The sequence below is a fragment of the Trichomycterus rosablanca genome, chromosome 5, assembly GCF_030014385.1.
Source record: "Trichomycterus rosablanca isolate fTriRos1 chromosome 5, fTriRos1.hap1, whole genome shotgun sequence".
In the NCBI taxonomy this organism is placed as follows: Eukaryota; Metazoa; Chordata; class Actinopteri; order Siluriformes; family Trichomycteridae; genus Trichomycterus; species Trichomycterus rosablanca.
The window spans coordinates 12,538,435-12,551,929 of record NC_085992.1 but is presented as its reverse complement, the minus strand read 5'-3'; the positions used below and the strand labels follow the sequence as shown (position 1 = coordinate 12,551,929).

At 38.7% G+C, this 13,495-nt stretch overlaps 1 protein-coding gene across 1 annotated transcript in view; it reads left to right on the top strand.

Annotated features, from left to right (window-relative positions):
• Positions 1 to 8,832: 8,832 nt before the first annotated feature.
• kcnh5b (potassium voltage-gated channel, subfamily H (eag-related), member 5b) overlaps positions 8,833 to 13,495 on the top strand; it is a gene marked incomplete at its 3' end in the record, with an annotated part of 46,933 nt that continues 42,270 nt past the window's right edge. The window contains exons 1-3 of the mRNA XM_062995424.1: positions 8,833 to 8,905; positions 12,779 to 12,902; positions 13,320 to 13,426. Coding sequence (XP_062851494.1) covers positions 8,833 to 8,905; positions 12,779 to 12,902; positions 13,320 to 13,426 — 304 coding nt within the window. The remainder of the gene's footprint in view (positions 8,906 to 12,778; positions 12,903 to 13,319; positions 13,427 to 13,495) is intronic.

Genomic DNA, 13,495 nt, shown 5'->3' with positions numbered 1-13,495 from the left:
TGTAATAAGTAACTACCGTTTCAGTCATGAATGTAACCAAAGTGTCTAAAAACATGACGTTAAAATCCAAATGAATAAATACATTTAAATATTTATATTAATTTTATTAATATTTATTTATAACTTTACCTATGACAAGCTTTCTGCTTCTTATTTATTACTACAGCCTATTTACCACAGTTCTGATAAACCATGAATGTCTCAGGCCTTCAGAAGTGTTTTAGCTAGTATGAGTAGCTTGTTTTGGATTAATAAACTATATGTCCAAAAGTATTTTGACACCTGACCATGAGCTTGTTGGACATACAATTTCAAAAGCTTATATTATTAAAATAGACTGACCTCTGTGTGATCTTTTCAGCTATAACAAAGCTTTTAGGTATGTCTGTGGAAATTTGTGCCCAGTCAAAAAAGCATTTGTATGGCTGGGTGCTGATGTTGGTCAAGAAAGCCTCAATTGATGTCAGGGCTCTGTGCAGGCCCCTGAGATCTTGTTCTTCATGTCTTGCTTAGTGCACAGGGGAACAGTCACACGTAAACAGGAAAGGGCCTTCTTTAATCTGTTGCTGCAAAGTCGAAAGAACATAATTGATTTATTACACCTGTTAGCAATGGTTGTGGCTGAAACACATGAATTCAAAAATTAGATGCACTGTCCCAATACTTTTGTTTATATAGTGTAGTTAAATGATGTGCACTAAGTACCTCTGTAAGTACTGCTTTTAGTTTATTAATTAAAGAGGTTTAAAGATGCTCGTCTATCGTTTATCAATGTGATCGACGAGTGCCTCGCTCACTTTGGCCTCAAACCTAATTTGCAAATTGCTTTTCCTCAGCAGCCACTATTACTGCTCACTGGTCTCCTTATGAAGGAGAAAGTGATGCCAAACACAGGTCTACTTCCATCAGTCCACTGAGAGCTGTTACACTATACGTTAATGATACTGTTTAATCAAAGAACTTTAATACCAGACCTGCTGACTGTAAATTCACATGCTTGTTCAACACCCAGCTGGCAGTGTGTTCTGGAATCTGGGTTACTTTTTCTGTTTCTAATTATGCTGCTTTGCTTCACATTACAGATGCACATGGAGTCAAAAGTTGAAAAATTGACTTATAATTCTTCAAAATTGTAGCAACAGTCCCTATGCCTCCCTGTCTATTTGTAGTGATGTTCTAGTCTTTCGAGGTTTTTGGAGAAACATAAATATTTAAAGACATTTGCACTGGTGTGATCTGCATTCACTTCTCTTCCTGCATTGCAAATTCACGGTGACATGTAAAACATCACATACATCAGGAGAAATGTGACACCAGGCATTGCTTCAAATTTAGCTAAAATATGTTCACCTGACTCACGTATGTCATAGCACTCTTGGGATTTTTAATGATTTCTGAAACACACCTATTTAGCAAGTTAAAGTGTAGGGCAGTATTTCATTATATGATATGTAAAAGATACATGAGTATATGAGAAAGATATTCTCGATGGTGGAGGCAGTGTCAGGTGGCAGTGCTGAACAACAGCTGGTAAAACTGTATCGATGGAACAAGCTAGAAACACATTAGCCTGTCTGTAGACATTCTCTACTTTTCCAGCAAGCAGTGATTTTATCCTTCACACACTCGGCTGCCGGTCAGGGGAGTTTGAAATGACCAAGAGCTTCCAGCCATGAGTAATTGGATCCTGCAGTGCATGGTCTGTGAGGACGTTGCAGCAGCTTTTAAAGTGCGGGCAAGGCTGTGCTTGAGGTGTAGCAGTACAATGGTATGTAAATTCATTCAGTCGTCATTAACAGGTGCTTTCAACAAGCGTACAACCAAGCCGTCTCAAGTAACCACAGACAGTGTAGTGAGGGAGGAATAGTAACCTGGAGCTGTTAGTGTTGTTGTAGCTTGAATTAAAATGTACAAAGTCTCCTAACACATAGAGGCTGGTATAATATAACACTGACGGTGATAGTTTTACAAGGTGTACAAGGAATTTCTCTTGGTGCAAGTGTCAGCATTTAAATGTAAAATAATATAAAAAAAAGTATATTATATAACCATAGACATTTATCTTAACATAAATACAGTACACTAAATACAAGTGATTATTATTCCCAATAGAACGGTAAGGTGCATATATGTTCAGGAGAATTATGGCATGAAATATACCCCAACCAGGCATAACATTATGACTGGTGAATAACACTGATTATCTCTTCTTCATGGCACCTATTAGTGGGTGTGATATATTAGGCAGCAAGTGAACATTTTATCCTCAAGGTTGATGTGTTAGAATCAGGAAAAATGGACAAGCGTAAGAATTTGAGCGAGTTTGACAAGGGCCAAAGTGTGATGGCTAGACGACTGGGTCAGAGCATCTCCAAAACTGCAGCTCTTGTGGGGTGTTCCCGGTCTGCAGTGGTCAGTATCTATCAAAAGTGGTCCAAGGAATCAACAGTGGTAAACCGGCGACAGGGTCATGGGCGGCCAAGACTCATTAATGCAATTGGGGAGTGAAGGCTGGCCCGCGTGGTGCGATCCAACAGACGAGCTACTGTAGCTCAAATTGCTGAAGAAGTTAATGCTGGTTCTGATAGAAAGGTGTCAGAATACACAGTGCATCACAGTTTGTAGCTGCAGACCAGTCAGGGTACCCATGATGACCCCTGTCCACCGCCAAATGCACCAACAATGGGCACTTGAGCGTCGGAACTGGACCACAGAGCAATGGAAGAAGGTGGCCTGGTCTGATGAATCACGTTTTCTTTTACATTACATGGATGGCCGGGTGCGTGTGCGTTGCTTACCTGGGGAACACATTGCACCAGGATAATGTGCCCTGACACAAAGCAAAAAAAATGAATGGTTTGAGCACCACAACAACGAGTTTGAGGTGTTGACTTGGCCTTCAAATTCCCCAGATCTCAATCCAATCGAGCATCTGTGGGATGTGCTGGACAAACAAGTCCGATCCATGGAGGCCCCACCTCACAACTTACAGATGTTAAAGGATCTGCTGCTAAGATCTTGGTGCCAGATACCACAGCACACCTAGTGGAGTCCATGCCTTGATGGGTCAGGGCTGTTTTGGCAGCAAAAGGGGGACCAACACAATATTAGGAAGGTGGTCATAATGTTATGCCTGATGGATGTACTTTTGGTATGTGTAAGTGTGTGTTTGATTATATATTATTGTAAGTATATAGTAAGTATGAGATCACATGCTGCAGTTCTCTGTAGACAGTGCGTTCCACCACCGCCACCCCTTTGTTATCATGTGTTTTGGGAGCAGTGTGTGATTAGGAAACCCTCGTACACAGATTCTCTGAGTCAAATATTGTGTTTGTGTGGTTCCTGAATCTGCACCTAAACATAGTAACAGTGGGATGAGTTAGTGTGCAATTAATGCTGCACCAAGACAAAAAGTGCTGGAAAAAAGATTCCACCTCACCGCCCCACCGCCTAGCAAAACACAATAACTACCAACCAGAAAAACAATAGAGTACTGCTATTAATGTCAAATAATGCCAGTCATCACCCTACCACCAACCTACCTCTTTGTATTCTTTTTTTCTTTTCATTTTGATTCTAACCCTTTATTTTTTTGTCTTTTACTATTTAAATCTTTTTCTTTTTCGCCTTATAGCCTGTTTTTCTTTTAAAGAACTTCTTGTGTGTTTTTTTTCTGTTATTCTTTCTTTTTCTGTTTTTATTTTCTTGTGTTTTCTTTTGCAAGTATTTTCTCCTTTACTTTTAGGCTGTCTATTCAACTTCTATGTACTTTTCTGTTGTTTTTTTATGTATTTAGTCTCTTTGTCTTATATTATTCATATATTTTTCCCCTTTTTACCCAGTTTCATGCTTTTAAACACATTTTCTTTCTATTTTATTTATGCATTTTCTCCCATTTTCTTCCAATTTAGCACAGTCAATTTGTCTTCCACTGCTCTGGGATCCCAGCAAATAAACTCTGTACTGTTTATTTGCCTATTTTTTGACTGAGTGCCTTGCTATCCCTTCGCTGCTGTAACACTGTACATTTCCCCACTGTGGGACTAATAAAGGATTATCTTATTTTATCCCAGATTGCAGCTGAGGAGGGTATATTGCTGCCAACGCAGCCCTTAGCGGAACCCTTTTCCACCCATGCATTCTGCACAGGCGCCTCTCTATCTGCCAGTCAGGGTCCTTACGCAGCGTTTGAAAACGCCACCCACATAGTCCGGTAACCCCCCGCAGACACTGCCAATTATGCCCGCTAGATGGCGCCCAGCTGACCGGTGGCAACGCCGAGTTTCAAACCGAGGAGTTCAGAATCTCTGCGCTGGTGTGCTAGCGGAATATCCCGCTGCGCCAGCTGGGCGCTCTTAAACACATTTTATTTTTTGTTTTTTGGTCTTGGGGAACTTTGGTATACCTTCCCCAGTTTTCTCTTTCTTTCCAAACCATACAAGAGTTGGATTGGCTTCTCTACATTAAGTGTTCGAAATGACACAGTGGTGCTCTGACAAGGCTGTTTCCAAGTGACACTGAACCCACTGTGAATCTGATCAGTGAAAACAAATAAATGAATGATCTTCTTTCTGTTATGAATCTCATCCAGATGAATGTCTTCTGTACTATGCAATGTTAACGCAGCTCCAAACAGCCGCTTTGGTTTTCCACTCTGAGACGCAGAGGTCACAGATTTATCGACTTTCATCTATTTGTGGACACATTAGGTGTTTGATGTCTGAGGTCTTTTGATATTTAAATGTGCGTGGGGGTCAGAAGGGACGAGCAGACTGGCCGATTAAATTTGCAGTCAGTGCAGAGAAACTGAACTGTAGTGTGATAGTATAGAATGAGCGAGACGGTAAGTGAAACCGTGTCCATACAGATTTCGGCTCATGTGTAGAGGTACAGTAAGGTCACTATTCCCACATGCTGGTGACATTTAGAGGTTCAATTCATTATTCAACATGATGCTGAGGAGCCCTTGCCCCGAGTTATCGATCTCCAACCATGCTGATCACCTTATTGTATTTATGGGATATAATTAAACCAGATTGAGACTTTGGATCTCTCTCTCTCAGACAAACACACACATACTTACAAACATGCATTTAAAAAAAGTGCACATTTGATTGCATGGTGTCTATTTTGCATTATTAACAGCTGTAAGAAAGCACATGTGTTCATAAATGAGCTTTTATTCTGTCTGCTGTAAATACCAAATAATGCAATTTATTATCCAACCAATTTAGATAAGTGGTCTTTTCTTTTTTTACTTTTTATTTTATTCTTCCTTCCTTTGTCCTATTTTCTCTTTTTTCTTTTCCTCCCATTATTTATTTATTTTAACTCTTCGTTTTTGTATGTTTCCTAGGTTTGATTTACACCGATCGGGCATAACATTATAACCACCTTCCTAATATTGTGTTGGTCCCCCTTTTGCAGCCCCATACGCAACAAACTGTGATGCACTGTGTATTCTGACACCTTTCTATCAGAACCAGCATTAACTTCTTCAGCAGTTTGAGCTAGAGTAGCTCGTCTGTTGGATCGAACCAACCTACATCAATGACCAATCTACCGCCCATGACCCTGTCACCGGTTTACCACTGTTCCTTCCTTGGACCACTTTTGATAGATACTGACCACTGCAGACCGGGAACACCCCACAAGATCTGCAGTTTTGGAGCCCAGTCGTCTAGCCATCACAATTTGGCCCTTGTCAAATTCGTTCAAATCCTTACACTTGCCCATTTTTCCTGCTTCTAACACATCAACTTTAAGGATAAAATGTTTACTTGCTGCCTAATATATCCCACCCACTAACAAGTGCCGTGATAAAGAGATAATCAGTGTTATTCAATTCACCAGTCAGTGGTCAGAATGTTATGCCTGGTTGGTGTATATTTCCTCTTTTTAACATGGTCCAAATTTGGATACAAGAGTTTCTCTGTGTACTTTGGTGACCTCTGCCTGTTACACAATGCCCTTGCGGTGGAATCTCAACAAGGACCTTTCTTTGCAAATTCTCCCGCTGATCATGTCCATTGAGTCTGTTAAGCACACACATATTACACAAGGGTGCAGGACGTACGTTTGGGTTCAGTATTCACTTTACCAGGGTCGCAGTGTGTCCAATGCCATTTGGGAACACTAGGCAAAAGAAAGGAATGCATCAAGACCTGAGTGCCAGTCCATCATAGGGCATCAGACAATCACACCTTCATAAGAATTTAATAGAGAATCTAAGCAACCAGTCCACTTTTTACATGTTTTGGGAGATGAGAAAATAGCAGAGTACCTCACAGTGACAAAATCCACAATGTGAAAATGCAACTCACTTCACATTAACACACCACAACGCTAAATATCAACTCCAAATGCTCATTTCTAATTTGTTATTCGTCCGTTCTCCCATAAATAGCTTTGACTCCTTTTATACCATGTAATTTGGATTTATTTTACATTTACCCCTCTCCCTTTCTCTCTCTCCCTTTCTCTTGTTTTTGCTTTCTCACTGTATAATGAAAAAAAGAAACTGAGAAAATGTACAGTTTTGAGAACACTGAACATCTTCCTAATTTCCCTGCTGGAAAAAACACAAACTTGCCTGGCTGATCACCAGCATACCAGCATGTTGTAGAGTGACCCACTAAACTATCAGCAGACCAGCACTATATCTGCTTAAACCAGCATATAATGCAGACTGGTCTGTGATGTTTTTTATCAGCTTTTTATGGCCATGGTAACATTAGTTAGTTTAATTTTTATTGAACTATGAGAAAGTAAGAAAACTTGAGATAAAGGAAGAGCAGAACCCTTCATATAAGTTAATAAGGCACAGAATTTACCCTAATTTGTGATTTGGCTGAATTTTAAATAACAGAATAAAACTGAAATAGCATTAGGTCTGTGTGGCTAAAAGTGCTGCAGCTAGGTTTTGTTTAGCAGTATTAATGATGTATTTTTGAGTAAACCTCCAATTTGCCCTCATAAACCCTCACATTTCTATCATAGTAGTAATATCGGTGTTAGGCTAGAATATATGCATGACATGCCTCTTAAGAAGTCAAGTGCTGTAGCGTCTCAAAAGAGCTAATTGCCGATTCTATAGCAAACTGCTAGTGCCTGAACAGGTGCTCTGAGGTCAGTTTTTCTGCATTGTACACTCACTTTCAATATTAAATTTAATAACTGGAAATATGTGGGAGGCCTTGAGGGCACAGGGAACTTTCAGAAACTAAGACGGTTGAGACCTCTGAGTCCTCATAGCTAGTTAAAGTCATAATTGCTGTGCAGCAAACCTCTCCTGCCATTAATCAGAATCAGAATCTTTATTATTCTCCAAGTACCAGATGTACAAGGAATTTCTCTCTGTGCAGGTGTCGACATATAAACATTTGATTAAATAACAGAAAAAGGAACACTATATACACCGATCAGCCATAACATTAAACCCACCTCCTTGTTCCTACACTCACTGTCCATTTTATCAGCTTCACTTACCACATAGAAGAACTTTGTAGTTCTACAATTACTGACTGTAGTCCATATGTTTCTCTGCATGCTTTGTTAGCCCCCTTTCATGCTGTTCTTCAATGGTCAGGACTCTCCCAGGACCACTACAGAGCAGGTATTTTTGGGGTGGTTGATCATTCTCAGCACTGCAGTGACACCGACATGGTGGTGGTGTGTTAGTGTGTGTTGTGCTGGTATGACTGGATAAGACACAGCAATGCTGCTGGAGTTTTTAAACACCTCAGTGTCACTGCTGGACTGGGAATAGTCCACCAACCAAAAATATATACAGCCAACAGCACCCTGTGGGCAGCGTCCTGTGACCACTGATGAAGGTCTAGATGATGACCAACTCAAACAGCAGCAATAGATGAGCGATCGTCTCTGACTTTACATCTATAAGGTGGACCAACTAGGTAGGAGTGTCTAATAGAGTGGACAGTGAGTGGACATGGTGTTAAAAAACTCCAGCAGCGCTGCTGTGTCTGATTCACTCATACCAGCACAACACACACTAACACACCACCACCATGTCAGTGTCACTGCAGTGCTGAGAATGATACACCACCTAAATAATACCTACTCTGTAGTGGTCCTGTGGGGGTCCTGACCATTGTTGAACAGGGTGAAAGCAGGCTAAAAAAGTATGTAGAAAAACAGATTACAGTCAGTAATTGTAGAACTACAAAGTGCTTCTATATGGTAAGTGAAGCTGATAAAATGGACAGTGAGTGTAGAAACAAGGAGGTGGTTTTAATGTTATGGCTGATCAGTGTATACACATATAAATAATAAACAATATTGAATAAATACAGCAGCAACAAAATACAGTACAGTTTTAGACGAAGAGTGCAATGAAGATGTACAGTGCACTGACAGACTTAAAGTAAGTAAAATAAATTAATTGTGCAATAGAGTTTATGTACAAGTAGCTAAGGTGCATATGTGCATTGTCTGCATTAAATCTAAAAATTAATTCTAAATTAAATCCAGGTACTAAATGCATTCCTTTACTCTTAAACTTTCATACTAATCCCCGCATGTTTATGCACTTTTTTGTTATTATTGTTGTTGCATGCAGACGTTTCCAGAAGCAGTGCATCCGCGCGCGCTCAGGCACACCCACTCGTGCCCTCGCGATGGACGCAGAACAGCTTCCAGCCTTGTGGTGTTGCGCATGCGTGAAGTTTCCTCAGTCGTGGGAGTCGCACAGATTGAGCCGCAGCATTAAGTGACTGGATGAGGGAGCGGGAGCGCGCGCGGTTACCATGAGCGTGGTGCTGAGCGTGCCGCCGCTGCTCCTCCGGTAGAGCGCGAGCTGCAGCAGCGATGCCCGGCGGTAAGAGAGGACTGGTGGCTCCACAGAACACTTTTCTCGAGAACATCGTCCGTCGCTCCATCGGTGAGTAGAACAGTTTCTTTATGTTCTTCTGTATGAACCTTTTCATTGTACAAAAGATGGAAAAACGTTTAGAAGTTTTGGTGTCTTGAGCGGGTACGCGCTTATTTTGTTGGTTCTTGTGTTTACGCATTTAGCTAATATTGGCATAAGTCATTTTGAGGTGTTTTTGTTCTGGTCTGATATTAATTCATGTTCTGTTTATTTAAATCTAGTTTATCTCCAACTAACTCGCGGAATGTTGTTTTATGTAGTGAGTTGGTTGGTGCCAACATAACCAACAAACAACATAACAACCTTTGCAGCTTTATGTTTACGTTAACCTTCACATTTCTGGAACATTCCGGACATTTGGTTTTCAGTGAGCACGTGACATAGTTTTGGCAGATATTAACAATTACATTTGGGCTTCTTTCTTTCTTTCTTTCTTTCTTTCTTTCTTTCTTTCTTTCTTTCTTTCTTTCTTTCTTTCTTTCTTGTGGTATTAAATAAACATAAGGTTTGTGTAAGGAGGTAGAGCTATAAGATCTGTAACATTTTATATTGTATCTGGCTAGAAATAGTAATAGATCAATTAGTAATAATCAGAGGTGGAAAGAGTAAAATATTGTACTCAAGTAAAAGTACTATTACTTTAATACATTTTTACTTAAGTTACTAGTCTAAAAATCTACTCAAGTAAAAAGTAACTCATTTAAAATGTACTCAGAGTAAACGTTACTTAGTTACTTTTTTAACAGGAGAGGGTCTCTCCTGTGTAATGCAAACAGGACCAGTGGATATAAATCCCACAACAGTTGTTTTTAATTAAAATATAATAGAAAAAAAAACATGTTGATACAACATTTAAAACATTTAGGGATGTGTAATGTGTCATTTTAGTACAGACCATCCCATAAAACTTTTCAAACTGTATAACCACTGAAGTTGGCATTAATTGTGGATTCTATAGACCAGCCTTCTTTTCATAACCAACAAATACCAAACAAGTCATACTGCAAATCTCATAACTCAACACAAGTCAAGGTTACAGGTGTTGTGACTTTTACTAAATGACCCAAAGAAAACCTTCAAGATGTAAGACAAAACGTTGCCATTCTTTGACATCAGACTATGTTATCAAATAACGAAACATCAAACTCCAAACATGTTAAACTTTTAAAATCACCCTTCCCTCCCTACTCTACACCTAGATTACAGCTCCTTTATTTTAGCACCAGTTTATTTTCCAATTATAAACTGGAATTGTTTATTTTCCAATTCCATAGCGAATTACAATTCTTAATACAAAACATACTTAAGTAAAAGTAAAATTACTGGTTGTAAAATCTACTTTAAAAAGTACAAGTACACAAAAAAACTACTCAATTACAGTAACGCGAGTAAATGTAATTCATTACTTTCCACCTCTGGTAATAATTTAGGTAAGTCTGTTAAAATTGGGTATTAACTCACTGTTTTAGGATGTACTTGAAACTAAATAATAAAATGTGCATTTACTCGGTTTTAACTTGACAGACAAATAATACAGCATAACAGATAAAAAAATTAATAACCAATTACAGTGGTACCTTGAAACCCCAATGTCAATTGGTTCTGGGAGTGGCGTTGAGTTTTAAGGCATTGAGTTTCAAGGTATTTTTTATCATAAAGATGTTTGGGAAACCTGTTAATGCATTCCATAGGGCATTTAAGCATATGTCAAACAATGAGGTTGTTTTTGACACTTATACACTGAAAATAACACAATACAGTATAATATAAAAACACTGAAGTACAATTGAAAACAGTTAAAAATAAATAACTGTTGCACAAAGCTTAATGTGACTTATTGTACTCAAACGATTTTCATTAGTGGATAGAACTAATGAGCAGTAATAATTAAGAGAGGTTTAGTGTTTCTATGTCATAATTTTAATTCATTAAGTGCATAAGTCACATTAAGCTTTTTTTAATGATAAGCATTTTTAGCACTTTAAAGCTGATTATACAAGTTTAAAAGTGAAACAGAAGAAAAATCCAGATAAACACATGTGGAGACATGTGGAGCTTTCAGAGTTTCAGATTTGACGGCTATTTTACACAAATGCAGATTTGTCTTATATGCACACTTTGATGACGTCTTACTGCACTTCTCAAGCCAAGCGCTGAACAAAGTGGCTGTTCACTGTTAATTTGAAATTAAATAAATCTTTTTTTTTTTTCAAAAAAGGTGAACACGTTGAGGAAATGTTGAGTTAAAGGGTACAGATTTCTCGACGAAGGGCGTTGAGTTTTAAAGATTTTGAGTTTAGGGGACGTTGAGTTACAAGGTACCACTGTATTAAAAAGCACACTGTTGTGCTATAGAACAGGTTGGAAAATGAATTTTGCTATAAAAACCCTACGCTATCAGAATATGTTTTTTTTTTAAGCTCACCTATCATTTACTCAGTATCATGTACTGGCCATCACTACACTTGTCTCCTTTAATTACTTTTTTGATTAGAAATGTTTTTTTTCCATTTATTGTAGGCCTTTTTGTATTTATTGTACTGTTTTTTAGCTGCACTATTTATATTGTATTGTTTGGGACTTTTTGTTCTGTGTTGCACCCTGGTCCTGGATTAACGTTGTTTCATTTCAATATGTTCTTATATATAGCTGAAATGACAATAAAGCCTCTCTTGAACTGGAACGATGCGAAACAGTTGTTGTATGATTTCTGTATAACACAGCAGACCAACGTTGTTACAACCACTATCCATCTTTCATTTCGAATTCTAACTACAGTCAAACAAAATAGCTGTTATAACAACGTTGTGCCACATACAGTAGTTGTGTGTTAAAGACACATTAAACACAATTAAGGGGGCTAGCACAGTGGAGCAGCTGGTAAAGTAGGTACTTAGCAGCAACAGGGGTCCTGAGAAACTTCAATTCTTGCCTCAGTAATGTGTCTGTGTGGGATCCCTCCTGGTTGTTGAGTGTTGAGGAAGATTTGAGGAATTTTCATCAGCTGACAAATTTTATGAGTTTACCTGCCAATGAGTCCTAACAAATTATTTATGGTCTAAGGCCGGCCTCAGACTGGTAGCTGTTTTTCATTGTCTTGTTGCCTGAATCCCAGATCGCTCATTGCCCTGTTCACACCAGAAGCATAATCGCCTGTAGGTGGGCATTTGGTTGCCATGATTTAAGAAAAAACCACAAGATCAGATTTCTTCCCATCAGGTTTCTACCACAAATAAGACGTAATCCTGCTAAAAGTAAAAATCCTGGGAGGAAATCAGTCATCTATAAATGTAATCTCTGCACAGTGCACTCACTGTCTGTGCAGTCAACATGACGAGACAGTTGTGTTTGTTCTTTGCTATTGCTGCTGTCTATTTGTGGAAGTTTGACACAGGAACAGTGTGTTTCTTTTCCGTTGTTAGCAGTAACTATTATCTAGGGACCAAAAAATGGAGCTCATTGCTCAATCCTCAATTCATAATGGTAATTGCCACATTAATTTGCATAAAGTTAATCTTTGCTCAACTTTTTTGTATTTTATAATTTATAAGGCAGGACCTTTGTTAGGATATAAAGCTTTAGTTCTCCACTGTCAGTATTTTGGTTTATGCTGTATACAAACATGATTAAACCATAGACTGGTAATTCAGCTTTTGGAAAACAGTACAAAGCTTTAAAAAAAATTTTTCATAGTGACAAACATCAGATTACCACTTAATCACAGGCCATGAAAGTACATAATTAAACTGGAAGCACCTTTACACTGTGGGTCACAGCTTTACACTGAAGTAACTACTACAATTTACTGTGTAGTGTTCCTGTACGTTAGGGTGAGAAATGGATTGTAACTTTTTTACTTAATTTTCCCTCCTGTTTACCTAGAGACAAGTTTTCTGCTGGGGAACGCTCAGATCGTGGAGTGGCCGGTGGTTTACAGTAATGACGGCTTCTGCAAACTCTCAGGGTACCACAGAGCCGAGGTCATGCAGAAGAGCAGCACATGCAGGTCAGTGTGTGTTTATGTTAATGATGATTCATGTAATGCGAATAACTCCAGTTGAAGTCAAAGGTTTACATACACCTGTCGTTTCTTAGCAACGTTATGTCCCAAGATCATCTGTAAATCATTCTAAAAAGTAGATGGACCAGGGGTTTCCTAGTTTCAGTTTTAGTTTTTAAAACAAAGTATGTGCTCCAGTCATTTGGTCACCTTGCTTTTAAGTGTCTGTAAACTTTTGACTTGTGTTTTTCGAAAAAGCCATCAAGAGATACACAACCTACTGGATTGCAGTACAGTTAAACTGAGTATTTGAACCCTTGTACTTAATAAACCCTTAATTAACTGCTTATTAGGACAGCAGGACTATTGAGCCATGTCACAGCATCTCAGTCTCTCTCTCTCTCTCTCTCTGTCTCTCTGTAGTTTTATGTATGGTGAGCTGACGGATAAAAAGACCATAGAGAAAGTGAGACAGACCTTTGATAACTATGAATCCAACTGCTTTGAAGTGCTGCTTTACAAAAAGAATAGTGAGTGCACACTCATCCAAAACACATTTTTACACATAGAGTGGATATTTGTAAATAATGCACTTATAA